The 16,529-nt window shown below is 42.3% G+C and overlaps 1 protein-coding gene across 2 annotated transcripts; it reads right to left on the bottom strand.

The window, feature by feature from the left end:
* Window positions 1-634: 634 nt before the first annotated feature.
* Window positions 635-11,618, bottom strand: LOC111972027 (cytochrome c oxidase subunit 5A, mitochondrial). Of its 2 annotated transcripts, none has more exons than XR_011480727.1 (5): window positions 6,713-6,863; window positions 3,225-3,346; window positions 2,795-2,912; window positions 1,841-2,055; window positions 635-1,779 (listed from the first exon to the last, which is right to left on the bottom strand). XR_011480727.1 is itself a non-coding variant. In XM_070446091.1 (5 exons), exons 1-4 carry the CDS (start codon window positions 11,519-11,521, stop codon window positions 2,805-2,807), a joined length of 429 nt encoding a protein of 142 aa, XP_070302192.1. In that variant the 5' UTR covers window positions 11,522-11,618; the 3' UTR covers window positions 635-2,055; window positions 2,795-2,804. The 2 variants fall into 2 exon arrangements, 1 of the variants encoding a protein (XP_070302192.1); XM_070446091.1 differs by adding an exon at window positions 11,441-11,618 and having other exon boundaries at window positions 635-2,055; window positions 6,713-6,830.
* Window positions 11,619-16,529: the final 4,911 nt, after the last annotated feature.

Raw genomic sequence — 16,529 nt, 5'->3', positions numbered from 1 at the left:
TGTTACAGTACTTATCAAAGTCAGGACTCGATTCTGCTCCCTGGTGGCATAGACATACTATAACATGACGGACTGCATCACCAGTTGCTATAGTCACGGTAGAGCAGTGCAAGAGTATTTCGTTTAGTAGTAGGCTTATACGTTCTCCGGTGCTATAGTGCTACTCGAATGCAATATAAGGAATTAAAACATTGTAAAGCAAATCATTCAAGGTCAGGATGTACGGAGGATCTCAGAGACCATGGACAGAGGAAGAAGCGAAGTGAGCGGTTTCTCTGCCCAAAATGTATCCACGAAAATAAACCCCAAAGCAGTGGTGGAAAAAGTACTCAGTAGTCATACCGGAGTAAAAGTCAAGATATCTTAATAGAAAATGACTCAAGTAAAAGGCACGCAGTAAAATACTACTTGAGTAAAAGTATTTGGTTTTAAAAATACTTAAGTATAAAAAGTAAATGGAATTGCTAAAATGTTTGTTTTTATTTTAATCTGCATTGTTGGTTAAGGGCTTGTAAGTAAGCATTTCACTGTAAGGTTGTCACCTGTTGTATTTGGCGCATGTTACAAATACAAATTGATAAAAGTATAAATCATTTCAACTTCCTTATATATTAAGCAAACCAGACAGCACACATTTGTTATGTTATTTTTATTGACGAATAGCCAAGGGCACACGCCAACACTCAGACATAATTTACAAAAGAAGCATTTGTGTTTAGAGTCCGTCAGATCAGATGCAGTAGAGATGACCAGGGATGTTCTCTTGATAAGTGTGAGAATAGGACCATTTTCCTGTTAAAATGTAACGAGTACTTTTGGGTGTCACGGAAAATGTATGGAGTAAAAGTACATTATTTTGTTTAGGAATGTAGTGAAGTAAAAGTTGCCAAATATATCAATATTAAAGTAGAAATACATAAACATAAACTACTTCAGTAGTACTTTACAACACTGCCCAGAAGTGAGGAGTTTTGTATGGAGGTCAATGAGCATCTTATTTGGTAAACAAAAAAAATGTAATTGCTCATTTGCTACTTGAGGTTTATTTGATTTAATAGATGTTTGAAATGGTTAGGTTATACATGCACTGAGTGGCTGCCCATGCTATAACAACACCGATACAAATGAGTCCTCTATCCATCTCTATGGCTCGGTCACCTTTTGGCAACATACCCAAAAACTAACTTAGTGTTGTCATCAGCCTGTTGTCAGAGACTAAAATCACAGATAATGCGTTTTGGCATGGACATTGCCAGAGGGCTTCTACCATTTTAAAGTAGTCAACTGGGTGGCGATTCCTGAGTTGAGCACAGTCAGACAATGATGAAAATGGACTACTTTGAAATGGCTAGAWTGGTCCTTGCAAATGGGTCCTAGACTTCCTGACAGACCGCACCCACCCCCTCAACGGTCAATTACAGTAACGGCCTACCAGGGAAGAGTGGGTTAAACTGCCTTGTTCAGGGGCAGAATTACAGATTTTTACCTTGTCAGCTCGGGGATTCGCTCCAGCAACCTTGCGGTTACTGGCCCAAAGCTCTTACCACTTGGCTACCTGCCGCCCCAGCAGACGTGAGGCATTTTGGTTAAATTGTGACTGATCTACAAATAATTAATAGTTCTTTATGACGCAAGGCAATCTGTAGTTCAGTCAATCGGCAATCACATAGGGCGGAGGACAATTGGCCCAGCATCGTCCGGGTTAGGGTTTGGCCGGTGTAGGCCATCTTTGTAAATAAGAATTTGTTCTTAACAGACTTCCCTAGTTACATTTAAAAACTGGAAGAAAATAATAACAATCACCTGCAATGTTGAAATGCAAACATATCTAAAATGATACCAAGAAGCACATTTGACACAAAAAAACAACAAAATAGAAGTTTTTTTTCCTTTATTAGGTTCATCAATATTTTACAAGCAAAAGAACTTAATAAAGGCCCAAATTAAATAATCACACATTATACGAGGCAAAGACGAAGTACAAGGTTCCCAGAGAGTCCCAGAGAGACAACAGCAGCCCAGAGAGTCCCAGAGACAACAGCAGCCCAGAGAAAACTAGGGAGGGAAAAATGATTTCAGTTAGAGAACAGGTGTAAGCAATATTGCTGCATTTCCACTAGGCCTATCTAAGGGTAATATACAAGATGGAGCCATCACCTATCCAATCCTCTAAGATCTATACAACTGCCTGGGGCGTCACTCATTTAGTCTTTAACTAGGTCCGAAGGGCCGCACTGAAAATTGGTTATATTTATTTGCTGTCAATTTGCCCAAAGATACTCCTTCACCCATTGGTTTTAGATTGTTTTATGCTCTGACTATCTAGCTTTCATTTCAGTGATTATCAGCAAGCTGGACACAGTAAAAATAATAATTATAATTTCTACACCAGTTTCAATTCGGTTTTAGTTATTTTAAAGCATATTGAGTTTGTTTCCCCCCCCCCAATACAAATATTATTTAAAATTACAAACAAAACGTGTGGCGATTAGACCCTCCACAGGCTGAATCGGGCTGTATGTTTGACACCCCTGGCCTAGGCCTGTAGGGGTTCATTTGGCATTCAGGGTATAAAGACTGTAATAAACTGGGTGGTTCGAATGCTGATTGGCTGACAGCCGGTATATCAGACTGTATGACAAAACATTTATTTTTACTGCTCTAATTACGTTGTTAACCAGTTTATAATAGCAATAAGGCACCTCAGGGCTTTGCGGTACCACACCCCCTCGGCCCTTATTACCACACCCTCGGCCCTTATTGCTTAGACAGTGCATGTCCATTGGATACCTACCGATCTATACTTAGTCCATGCCAAGCTCTTCAGGTGTAGAGATACCAAGCTCATCTAGTGTTGGTCGCAGCTCCTGAATTAAGTATGGGTAGATGTTTTTGTGGGGGCCAGATTTGTCCTGGGGAAAGAACATAAACCAACTGCTTTGAGAAAAATGTCAGGGACGATGTGTAGCAAAACATGATATATAAAAAGAGGTGCTGCAGCTTTTATGTTTTGCTTATTTCTGAGCAGAATGATTACAAAAAAATATATATAAAATTGGGAGTTTGTAATATACCTCATGTCCAGAGGAAAAATACAGAATAGGGGATAGACTAGTGACTAGGCCACTCAAAGGGGTCATGCTGAAACATTGCCATTCAACACGTGTTCTTATAGCACTGATCGTTATCATTTTAAAGGTTCAGAGGAGCATCCTCCAACTCACCTTGACAGCCTCCAGGATACGCATGGCACTAGCCAGGTCATCTAACCTGCGGCAGGCTCGGAGGGCTGCTTCCAGGATCTTAGGCTCAGGCACCAGGTCGTATCCAATCAGCGTGTTCATCCCTGGACAAACAACGGCAGGTTAGTTACCACAGGATGATAGAAGAGGTCTACTTTTAACAACAGTTGCTTATTCAAAACTAATGACGGCAAGTCACTTGGTCTGTGAGACTCCAAAAGGATAGATTTGTGCACTCAAATCATTCCTTTAAAAATGTTTTTGCTCATCTAGGGCGCTGCTTCTGCCATACTACCATTACCCCTGGGGAAGACTCAGGGCAGAGGAAAATATGATTGGGGTTCAGTAACCAGAACAGGTTGAGCATAGGGCTGGCATGGTGACCATCTGACCGTTGAGTCATGGCAACTAGGCTTCTTCAAAATGCTCGGATGTCGCTGATGGTCATTCACAGCCTACAAAAACGTGCTGATGGCCTGGTACTCAGTGCTCTAATGTCCCTCTTATCTCTGACATSAAATGCTAATGAAATAAAAAATAAAAGAGCCCTGGCATTGAGTTGGAGCGTAATAGGAGCACCTGTTCAGTGAGAGCCAGCTCCTCATTGCTGGTTGATGCATGGATTTAAAATAACTTTCTATTAAAAGCCATGTTGTACAGTTTTTCTATAGGCTACGCAACTGAGAGAGAAAGTTGATGGGCCATATTAAAAAGATCACATCAGCGTTCTATAGGCTAGGCCCATCTATTTATTTCGCAACTTAACTAATATTAATGAATTAATATCAATATCGCGTCGCTTCACGACAAGAGTAGCGTACCTGGCTGGCATGAAAATGAACTGCAGGAAGAGAGTCCTCTATTCAAGTGCATACCTGTATTTTAGAAAAATGTTCCATCCCGAGAATAAATCACTTTATTCCCAGGTAACCCAGGATTTCCCGCCAAAACCGGAAGGGTCATTCAAAAGTATATAAATATGTCTGGATTTGATTAGAACTTTGATCGAAAATTCAAGCCTGATGCTCCCGGAGCCTAACGAGCCATACATGAAATACATTTTAGGAGTACTATATTAAAAAAATACATTTAATAATGAGCCCAAGGAAGCCCAAAGGATTGCGGCGTTATCCAATACATATGATAAAGGCTACTGCACATTACRCACGAGTGAAAAACATTAAAGCCCATAGATGGAGCTAGCTATATGTTCTCTTGGGTAAATCAATGAAACYATCTCCAGTAGGCTAATCTTTGAGTGAACTGTATTACTGTACTGTATTATACAGACTGGAATCATTTAAACCATGATAAAGCCAGTAGAAGCTAGCGAATTTGATTTTAATTTTGAAATATAATAGGGCCTATTTGTATAATTAGTAGGCTGACATGTATGCACTGTGTATTCGGAAAGTATTCAGACCCCTTGACTTTTTACCCACATTGTTACGTTACAGCCTTATTCTAAAATAAATTACATGTATTTCCCCCCCCCTCTGTCTACACACAATACCCCCTAAATGACAAATCGAAAACAGGTTTAGAAATGTTTGCCCATTTATAAAAACTAAACAGAAATACTTAAATTTACTTAAGTATTCAGACCCTTTGCTATGWGACTTGAAATTGAGCTCAGGTGCATCCTGTTTCAATTGATCATCCTTGAGATATTTCTACAACTTGGGAGTCCACCTGCGGTAAATTCAATTGATTAGACAATTTGGAAAGGCACACACCGGTCTATATAAGGTCCCACAGTTGACAGTGCATGTCAAGAGCATAAACCAACCCATGAGGTCGAAGGAATTGTCCGTAGAGCTCCGAGACAGGATTGTGTCGAGGCACAGATCTGGGGAAGTGTACCAACATTTCTGCAGCATTGAAGGTCCAAGAACACARTGACCTCCATAATTCTTAAATGGAAGTTTGGAACCACCAAGACTCTTCCTAAAGCTRGCCGCCCGGCCAAACTGAGCAATCTGGGGAAAAGGGCCTCGGTCAGGGAGGTGACCAAGAACCCAATGGTCACTCTGACAGAGCTCCAGAGTTCCTATGCGGAGATGGGAGAACCTTCCAGAAGGACAACCATCTCTGCAACACTCCACCAATCAGACCTTTATGTTAGAGTGGCCAGACGGAAGCCACTCCTCAGTAAAAGACACGACAGCCCACTTGGAATTCGCCAAAAGACACCTAAAGGACTCTGATCATGAAACAAGATTCTCTGGTCTGACGAAACCAAGATTAAATCTTTGGTCTGAATGCCAAGCGTCACGCCTGGAAGAAACCTGACACCATCCCTACGATGAAGCATGTTGGTGGCAGCATCATGCTGTAGGGATGTTTTTCAGCGGCAGCGACTGGAAGACTAGTGCAGGATCGAGGGAAAGATTAATGGAGCAAGTTGCAGAGAGATCCTTGATGAAAACCTTCTCCAGAGCACTCAGGACCTCAGACTGGGGCGAAGGTTGGGACATGTCTCTGTCCTTGAGTGGCCCAGCCAGAGCCTGGACTTGAACCCAATCAAACATCTCTGGAGACCTGAAAACAGCTGTGCAGCGAAGCTCCCCATCCATCTTGACAGAACTTGAGAGGATCTGCAGAGAAGAAATGGGGAAAAACTCCAAATACAGGTGTGCCAAGCATGTAGTGTTATACCCAAGAAACTCCAGGCTGTAATCGCTGCTTCAACAAAGTCCTGAGTAAAGGGTCTGAATACTTATGTAAATGTAATACACATTTTTATATTGTTAATAAATTTGCAAAAATGTTCTAAAAACCATTAAAAAAAGAAGATAATTCAACACATTCGTAGGTTATGTAAATACCAAATTAAAATGGAGAATAGTCTATGGTGAGAAATACGGTATTCTTTCTTCTGAAATAGACATTTTCCACAATCGGCGTTTCTTTGAGACCTTTCTGAGTATGATCGGCTCTGTAATAAAGCCATTTTGTGGGGAAAAAACTCCCTCTGATTGGCTGAGCCTGGCTCCCCAGTGGGTGGGCCTATCCCTCCCAGGCTACGCCCCTGCCCAGTTATGTGAAATCCATACATTAGGGCCTAATTCATTTTTTCAATTGACTGAACCTTATATGAACTGTAATTAAGACAAATATTTTATATTGGTGCATTTATATTTTGTTCAGTATGAATTGGATTTATTAGACTTTCAATTGTAGATGTTCCAAAGGTCCGCATCAGTGGCTCGTTAGGCTATGCGTGAAGATGCTAACATGCTTTGTTAATTAACGGTTTAATTACCATGAGACCGGCAGTTATTTGCATGACAGTTACCGGCTGACAAAATGTCATGACTGCACAACCCTAGTTGAGAACTACTGATATCTAGTCAACTGTAAATCTCTCTCCATCTACATACTCTCTTCCAAGTAAATCCAATGCAACTGTGCACTATGGTTCTCGTCATAATCGTAGGGCTGACCATTGTATTTCCTTCGTCACTCACCTTTCCTCAGCTCCCATGCATCAATATCTTCCTTGTTAAAATAGGTTACCAGCGGGCATAAACTCCTCGTCCGATTCAGCTTTCCCACCATGGAGTAACACCTCTGGGCCAGGGGAAGCTGCAGGAAAAGATACATGGATTATTAAACAAATTCATCAGCACCTCAGTCTTATACAACCATGGATTTTGGGTCAGCCCCGCCCCTTTTCTTTGGGGAATAGAGAGCCTAAGTCTGACTAGAGCATCGCCTCAGACTCTAGTCAGGCCGCACAGACCACTTTCATTGCACAGATATTCAGATGCCAGTTCAAAACATGGGAGGGGCTGAGTATCCATAGCAACAACATTTGGGCTGCTCAGCTACTCGCTGTTGATTATCTATGCATAGTCACTTTACGCCTACCTACAGTGAGGGAAAAAAGTATTTGATCCCCTGCTGATTTTGTACGTTTGCCCACTGACAAAGAAATGATCACTCTATAATTTTAATGGTAGGTTTATTTGAACAGTGAGAGACAGAATAACAACAAAACAATCCAGAAAAACACATGTCAAAAATGTTATAAATTGATTTGCATTTTAATGAGRGAAATAAGTATTTGACCCCTCTGCAAAACATGACTTAGTACTTGGTGGCAAAACCCTTGTTGGCAATCACAGAGGTCAGACGTTTCTTGTAGTTGGCCACCAGGTTTGCACACATCTCAGGAGGGATTGTGTCCCACACGTTTGGCAACTCGAACCTTCAGCTCCCTCCACAGATTTTCTATGGGACTAAGGTCTGGAGACTGGCTAGGCCACTCCAGGACCTTAATGTGCTTCTTCTTGAGCCACTCCTTTGTTGCCTTGGCCGTGTGTTTTGGGTCATTGTTATGCTGGAATACCCATCCACGACCCATTGTCAATACCCTAGCTGAGGGAAGGAGGTTCTCACCGAATATTTGACGGTACATGGCCCTGTCCATCGTCCCTTTGATGCGGTGAAGTTGTCCTGTCCCCTTAGCAGAAAACCCCCCCCAAAGCATAATGTTTCCACCTCCATGTTTGACGGTGGGGATGGTGTTCTTGGGGTCATAGGCAGCATTCCTCCTCCTCCAAACACGGCGAGTTGAGTTGATGCCAAAGAGCTCCATTTTGGTCTCATCTGACCACAACACTTTCACCCAGTTGTCCTCTGAATCATTCAGATGTTCATTGTCAAACTTCAGACAGCATGTATATGTGCTTTCTTGAGCAGGGGGGACCTTGCGGGCGCTGCAGGATTTCAGTTCTTCACGGCGTAGTGTGTTACCAATTGCTTTCTTGGTGACTATGGTCCCAGCTGCCTTGAGATCATTGACAAGATCTTCCTGTGTAGTTCTGGGCTGATTCCTCACCGTTCTCATGATCATTGCAACTCCACGAGGTGAGATCTTGCATGGAGCCCCAGGCCGTTCTCATGATCATTGCAACTCCGCGAGATTGACAGTTCTTTTGTGTTTCTTCCATTTGCGAATAATCACACCAACTGTTGTCACCTTCTCACCAAGCTGCTTGGCGATGGTCTTGTAGCCCATTCCAGCCTTGTGTAGGTCTACAATCTTGTCCCTGACATCCTTGGAGAGCTCTTTGGTCTTGGCCATGGTGGAGAGTTTGGAATCTGATTTATTGATTGCTTCTGTGGACAGGTGTCTTTTATACAGGTAACAAACTGAGATTAGGAGCACTCCCTTTAAGAGTGTGCTCCTAATCTCAGCTCATTACCTGTATAAAATACACCTGGGAGCCAGAAATCTTTCTGATTGAGAGGGGGTCAAATACATATTTCCCTCATTAAAATGGAAATCAATTTATAACATTTTTGACATGTGTTTTTCTGGATTTTTTTGTTATTCTGTCTCTCACTGTTCAAATAAACCTATCATTAAAATTATAGACTGATCATTTCTTTTTCAGTGGGCAAACGTACAAAATCAGCATGCGATCAAATACTTTTTTCCCTCACTGTACATGTACAAATGACCTCAACTTAACTGTACCCCCGCGCATAAACTCGGTACCCCCTGTATATAGCCTCATTATTGTTATTTTATTGTGTTACTTTAGTTTATTTGGTAAATAATTTCTTTACACTATTTCTTGAACTACATTATTGGTTAAGGGCTTGTAAGTAAGCATTTCACAGTAAGGTCTACACCGGTTGTAATTTGGCGCATATGACAAATAACATTTATTTATTTAACTACTCCAAACTCCGATAAAAAGCAAACATTTTGTGAAATAATTTGTCTTATATTTGATGAGGTTGAAGCACTTCTGACACCATGTTATGACTTTACTGCACAGCAAGCAGAGCACTCAGCTTCAAAATGATCCATTTAGTGATAATCGAGCCCTGCCCGTACCCTAGTTATTGATGGGGGAAAAAACAGGCCCTACCCAGCCCTAACCTGATGTATAAGGTCAGGGGTTGGGTAGCAGAGCCATCCCTAATCACGTGTATTTGGCTACATCTACTAGGGCTGTAGATGTAAATAAGTAAAAACTGACATTTCCCCCCCCCCATCAATTGGTATTTTGACCAATCACATCAGATCTTTCGGCAAGCTGATCTGATTGGTGAAAAGACCAATTAGTGAAAAAGATCAGAATAGGGCTGTGTAAGTGCAGCCCCAGAGTACTTGGAAAGGTTGTGGAGTCCCGTTGGATTGTCGCCAGTGTACTTGCATGACCTAGCTAAATGGCAGTCATGGCACCACTACCGCTTAAATTGTTCACAGTCCAACAGGGCATTCAGGGTGAGGGAATGGAAGCCAGGTTTGACGGCACAGTAAATTATAGCCCGACGACTGACTAAATTCTTCCGCTGCTCTGTCGTTCGCTACATACTTCAGCCTGAGACTGCCATMATTTTTWGTCATTTGTGGTGACGAGGGGTGTTGTACAAAGTAATCAGCATTTGGATCGTCTAACCAATCAGAGTATCAAAGCCAATTACAATTATTATTTTTTTACCGCTGCTTTACCCACCTGTGAGCTGGGTCTGGTCCAACCAATCCGACAGCCCCAAATGTGTGAGCTTTCAGTGAAGGGACAGGGAGGTACCCAAACTCATTGTGGAGAATATACTAACGTCCGCGTTTGTCCGTAGCAAGGAGTCTGGGTAGCCAGGCAAAGTWAGTTATGCTTTCTAAGAACCAAATATGTTCCAATATAGGTTGAGAAAATATAGCTAACAAGTTATGCCAGTAATGGCATTTGCTATGGCTTGAGCTATGCAGTGCACTGCAGCACCTCGCTCTAGAAAACCCTTCTTAATTTAACAATAGGGGTTTCAGTGGTTTGCGTCGACCACGGTTGGTGAACTAAAATTCCGACGCTGTGTTAACGTTTTAAAGTCAATAAYCGTCACTTGATAAATGGTTTTCAAACCATATACTGATATGCCCCTTACCTTTCATATCAGCGAGAAATASTCTTAAACACTTACTGTAGCAGCTTTGCACATTCCATAAACTGTGTGTGCCTCCAGTTGAAGTGAACGACACTTCCTCCCCAGTTACGCCATAAGGCGTCTGCATGCTTCCCAGCCGAAACAGTTCGTACTTATTTCATCGTTTGTTTGTTTTGGACTTCGGTAAGGTTTTTTTCGGCTGTTCGGGCACAAATGATATTGAGGAAAACGGAAGTACGGAGCCGAAGTCTACACCCCTTCATCGGTGATTGGTCAACAGTAGGGATTCTTCAATAAAGTATTTTTGTTATTCAACGAGAGACTACTAGTTCATGACCATTTTCTCATTGARAAATACTGCACCAMACATMTTAGCTGTAAAATTGTGCAATTAMGATATCTGCAAAAACAAATTGACCKATCGGACTATAGAGGAAGTGAATACTGGCTTCAAATTTYAAAATGGACAAACAGTACTATTGCCGAAGGTATTTTAAGGGAGTCATATACACGGTTAGCTAAATTCGGCTAGGCACCAGCCACACTGAAGCCTTYACACCGGTGTTTGGAGCATGCTAGCTAATTAAGCACAGGTGGCCGCCCATGTTCAGAACGAGYTTCAGGGATCTTAAAATACCCCTGGCCATAATATACCATCGTCAATAGGCACCAAAGCAGTGAGCGGTTTAATGGATTATGCAGCATGCACTATTAACCAGCAGTTCTGAGCAGTAGTTACCTACTAGTTAGCCGAGCTGGTATGCTAACTAGAGTTGCTGCCTTGTTAGTACTAGCTAATGTTAGTCCTTGGTTTAAAAGCACAATCTAGCATTTCGAGTTCCCATTCCAGTCTATATGTAAACGTAAGCTAGTTAACGAGAACCTTTACCTAGTTAGACATGGCTGGCAAGCCATCTGCTATCCAATGCTAATTCGCTAGCTAGCATTAGACACATACAAGCCATGGTTATGGCATTAGCTGGTTAACTTGCTAGCTAGTTACAGGCCTAAGCCTCACCTCAAGTAGTCGGTCATTGCAAGGACATATTTTTTTTTAAACACTTGAATATTACTACGCGCTTTTAAAACATTACATTTGTTTTAAGGATTAAAGTGATATAGCTCAGCTAACACGTCTACCACTTGTAGTTCACCGAAAACTTGTATTTTGTAGTTATCCATCCGCAACTGATTGTGCTAGTAACAACATGCTAACGTTAGCTAGCCAGCCAATAACGACTGCCGACAGTGATTTCCGCATGAATGTACCAAACTTCGAAATTAGGTGATAACACAATAATACCTGTACGTCCGAGCTGTGGCCGTGTCAAACTCCGGGCACCGGACACTGAAAGTCGGACGGCGGCTCGAAACATGATGCAGGGACAGTCAGCTAACGTTACGGACAAGCAAATATTGATGGGATCAGACTTTGACTCAAGGATGTTAGCTAGTAGCTCAATACCAAGCTCCCACGGCGCATGCGCAAGGCTATAAAAGTAACTCTCTCCACTCACATTTAATACATAGTGCCTTCAGGAAGTATTCACGCTCCTTGACTTTTTTAAATATTTTTTTYCCCCAACATTGGTTGTGTTACAGTCCGAATTTAAAGATTGATCAATTGATATTGTGCCACTGATCTACACAATAACCCACAATGTCAAAGGGGAATTTTGTTTTGACGTTTTTACAAATTAAAATGATTAAAAAGYTGAAAATGTTGAGTCAATAACTACTTGTAAGGAAGCAGACCGAGAGTAGCCAATGGAGGTGATAGAATGAGGACCCATCATTGTACAAAAACAATACTTRCATTTATTAGAGATGCTGAATTTCAGGATACATGGCTTGTCTCACACAGTTGTCCATAGCAGCAACAGTCAGGAAAAAAAATTCACAAAAATGACAGATGACTGAGTCTAAAGCTGCAGCTAAAACTAGGGATTACCCTTTATCCAGTTCTAAACAAAGCCTAACTCTCCCCTTACTRGGACTAAGGAGAGTCTACAAGAACAGCCTAAAGCATGGCTGTCAAACCCACTTCCTGGAGATCTACAGTCCTGTGAGTTTTCAGTCCAACCCTAATTTAAAACACACCTGATTCTACTAATTAGCTGCTCAACAAGACCTTAACTAGCTGAATCAGATACGCTAAATTAGGGTTGGACTGAAAACCTAAAAGACAGGAATAAGGTTGGGCATCCCTGGCCTAAAGCAACTGCCTGTACATACAAGACACAACAAACTGCTATTGAGCACAWTGTTCATTTTCTAAAATAATAATGGTGTTCAAATCAAATTTTATTTGTCACATACACATGGTTAGCAGATGTTAATGCGAGTGTAGCGAAATGCTTGTGCTTCTAGTTCCGACAATGCAGTTCAACCCTGTTCAACCCTGAGCTGGATGAAAAGGACAGAATTGAACAATTATCTCCTCAACCCCACCCACACTTATTGACCAATGACAATAAGGATTTAATTAGAACAACTTTACTTTGCTAATTAGACCAGGTAACACTATGCATGGTTTCCCAAACTCGGTCCTCGGGACACCAAAGGGTACATGTTTTGTTTTTTGCCCCAGCACTACACGGCTGATTCAAATAATCAACTCATCATCAAGCTTTGATCATTTGAATCAGCTGTGTAGTGTTAAAGCAAAAACCAAAACGTGTACCCTGGGGTCCTGAGGACCAAGTTTGGGAAACACTGCACTATACTGTTTTACCCACTTCATGTATATACTGTACTCTATTCAAGGCCATCCTATTCAACTAATGCTGTACATATACTATTCTATCCTACGCATTCTATAGATATACTACATATTCTATCCACATACTGTCCATAATGTCTATACATCCCATCACATATATATATATATATATATAGTACCAGTCAAAAGTTTGGACACAACTACTCATGAAAAGGTTTTTCTTTATTTTTACTATTTTCTACATTGTAGAATAATAGTGAATACATCAAATCTATGGAATAACACRTATGGAATCATGTAGTAACCAAAAAAAGTGTTAAACAAATCAAAACATATTTGAGATTCTTCAAAGTAGCAAGCATAATCTGACATTGAGCTGCGAAACGTAAACTGCAGAGATATTATAAACTGACAAAAACATTTGAGTTGGCGAGAACATCATTTTTTTATTTTTTATTATTGAGGTTTTTGATAAAGCAGTTCAAATGCAGCTTGAAAATCCATCAGTGTAATATTTGCTCCTGAATCTTAAATGTACAATTCCATATCGGGGAATAATCAAATCAAATGTTATTAGTCACATGCGCCGAATACAACAGGTGTAGTGAAAGGCTGAATACAACAGGTGTAGTGAAATGCTGAATACAACAGGTGTAGTGAAATGTGAAATGCTGAATACAACAGGTGTAGTGAAATGTGAAATGTTGAATACAACAGGTGTAGTGAAATGTGAAATGTTGAATACAACAGGTGTAGTGAAATGTGAAATGCTGAATACAACAGGTGTRGTGAAATGTGAAATGCTGAATACAACARGTGYRGTGAAATGTGAAATGCTGAATACAAMAGGTGTAGTGAAATGTGAAATGCTTACTTACGAGCCCCTAGCCAACAAGCCAACAATGCAGTTTAAAATAAATACAGATAAGAATGAGAGATAGCAGTAACAAGTAATTAAAGAGCAGTCGTGAAATAACAATAGCTGACTATATACAGGGGGCTACTGATACAGAGACAATGTGCGAGGGCACCAGTTATTTGAGGAAGTATGTACATATAGGTAGAGTTACTCAAGTGAGAGGGGGGGGCACTGCAAATAGTCTGGGTAGCCATTTGACTAGATGTTCAGGAGTCTTATGGCTTGGGGGTAGAAGCTGTTTAGAAGCCTCTTGGACCTAGACTTGGCGCTCCGGTACCGTTTTCCGTGCGGTGGCAGAGAGAACAGTCTATGACTAGGGTGGCTGGGTCTTTGACAATTTTTAGGGCCTTCCTCTGACAYCGCCTGGTATAGAGGTCCTGGATGGCAGGAAGCTTGGCCCCAGTGATGTACTGGGCCGTTCCAACTACCCTCTGTAGTGCCTTGCGGTCGGAGGCCGAGTAGTTGCCATACCAGGCAGAGATGCAACCAGTCAGGATGCTCTCGATGGTGCAGCTGTCAAACCTTTTGAGGATCTGAGGACCCATGCCAAATCTTTTCAGTCTCCTGAGGGGGAATAGGTTTTGTCGTGCCCTCTTCACAACTCTCTTGGTGCGCTTGGACCATGTTAGTTTGTTGGTGATGTGGACACCAAGGAACTTGATCTCAACCTGCTCCACAACCTGCTCCACCCRTYGATGAGAATGGGGGCGTGCTCCGTCCTCCTTTTCCTGTAGTCCACAATCATCTCCTTTTTCTTGATCACGTTGAGGGAGAGGTTGTTATCCTGGCACCACAAGGCCAGGTCTCTGATCTCCTCCCTATATCCTGTCTCGTCGTTGTTGGTGATCAGGCCTACCACTGTTGTCATCGGCAAACTTAATGATGGTGTTAGAGTCGTGCCTGGCCATGCAGTCATTAGGGAACAGGGAGTACAGGAGGGGACTGAGCACGCACCCCTGAGGGGCCCTTTGTTCAGGATCAGCGTGGCGGATGTGTTGTTACCTACCCTTACCACCTGGGGGCAGCTCATCAGGAAGTCCAGGATCCAGTTGTTGAGGGAAGTGTTTAGTCCCAGGGTCCTTCGCTTATTGATGAGCTTTGAGGKCACTATGGTGTTGAACGCTGAGCTGTAGTCAATAAACAGCATTCTCACATAGATGTTCCTTTTGTCCAGGTGGGAAAAGGCAGTGTGGAGTGCAATGGAGATTGCATCATCTGTGAATMTGTTGGGGCGGTATGCAAATTGGAGTGGGTCTAGGGTTTCTGGGATGATGGTGTTGATGTGAGCCATGACCAGCCTTTCAAAKCACTTCATGGCTACAGACGTGAGTGCTACGGGTCGGTAGTTGTTTAGAAAGGTTACCTTAGTGTTCTTGGGCACAGGGACTATGGTGGTCTGCTTAAAACATGTTGGTATTACAGACTCGGACAGGCAGAGGTTGAAAATGTCAGTGAAGACACTTACCAGTTGATCAGCGTATGTTTGCAGGACACATCCTGGTAATCCGTCTGGGTCTGCGGCCTTGTGAATGTTGACCTGATTAAAGGTCTACTCACATCGGCTGCGGAGAGCGTAATCACACAGTCTTCCGGAACAGCTGGKGCTCTCATGCACGTTTCAGTGTTATTTGCCTCKAAGCAAGCATAGAAGTAGTTTAGCTCGTCTGGTAKGCTYGTGTCACTGGGCAGTTCTCRGCTGTGCTTCCYTTTGTAGTCTGTAATGGTTTGCAAGCCCTGCCACATCCAACGAGAGTCAGTGTTGGTGTAGTACGCTTCGATCTTAGCCCTGTATTGATGCTTTGTCTGTTTGATGGTTCGTCCGAGGGCATAGCAGGATTTCTTATAAACTTCCGGGTTAGAGTCCCGGTCATTGAAAGCGGCAGCTGAAGCCTTTAGCTCAGTGCGGCAATCCATGGCTTCTGGTTGGGGTATGTACATACTGTCACTGTGGGGACGACATCATCGATGCACATCGATTGATGAAGCCGGTGAATGATGTGGTGTATTCCTCAATGCCATCGGAGGAATCCCGGAACATATTCCAGTCTGTGCTTGGTACCCAAATCATGCAGGGTTTCTGGTGCTAGCTAAACAGTCCTGTAACTTAGCATCTGCTTCCTCTGACCACTTTTTTATTGATCTAGTGTGAGTTCAAGCCATGGTCAGGATAGAATATGAACTTTGTCAGATAGGGTCATTTGGGGCTTGAACCCAAGAGGTTGGTACCCTGGGTGCTGGTACCCAAAATCATGCAGGGTTTCTGTGCTAGCAAAACAGTCCTGTAGTTTAGCATCTGCTTCCTCTGACCACTTTTTTATTGATCTAGTCACTGCTGCTTCCTGCTTTAATTTTTGCTTGTAAGCAGCTTGTAAGCAGGAATCAGGAGTTTACAATTATGGTCAGATTTACCAAATGGAGGACGAGGGAGAGCTTTGGTATGTGTCTCTGTGTGTGGAGTATAGGTGGTCCAGAGTTCATTTTCCTCTGGTTGCACATTTAACATGCTGATAGAAATTTGGTTAAACGGATTTAAGTTTCCCTGCATTAAAGTCCCCGGCTACTAGGAGCGCCGCCTCTGGGTGAGCGTTTTCTTGTTTGCTTATGGTGGAATACAGCTCATTCAATGCTGTCTTAGTGCCAGCCTCTCACTGTGTTGGTATCTAAACAGCTACAAAGAATACAGATGAAAACCCTCTCGGGTAGGCAGTGTGAGATACTCTACCTCAGGTGAGCAGTAGCTCGA

The sequence above is a fragment of the Salvelinus sp. IW2-2015 genome, linkage group LG13, assembly GCF_002910315.2.
Source record: "Salvelinus sp. IW2-2015 linkage group LG13, ASM291031v2, whole genome shotgun sequence".
Classification (NCBI taxonomy): Eukaryota; Metazoa; Chordata; class Actinopteri; order Salmoniformes; family Salmonidae; genus Salvelinus; species Salvelinus sp. IW2-2015.
The sequence above is the reverse complement of the archived record's forward strand: the minus strand, read 5'-3'. Positions and strand labels throughout refer to the sequence as shown.

Coding starts and splice junctions, on each gene's coding strand:
- LOC111972027 (XM_070446091.1), bottom strand. CDS start 11,521: ATGTTTCGAGCCGCCGTCCGACTTTCAGTGTCCGGTGCCCGGAGTTTG. Junction 6,831..11,440: donor TCGGACGTACAGGTATTATT/GTGTTATCACCT, acceptor CTTTTCCTGCAG/CTTCCCCTGGCCCAGAGGTG. Junction 3,347..6,712: donor TGCATGGGAGCTGAGGAAAG/GTGAGTGACGAA, acceptor TTGTTTGTCCAG/GGATGAACACGCTGATTGGA.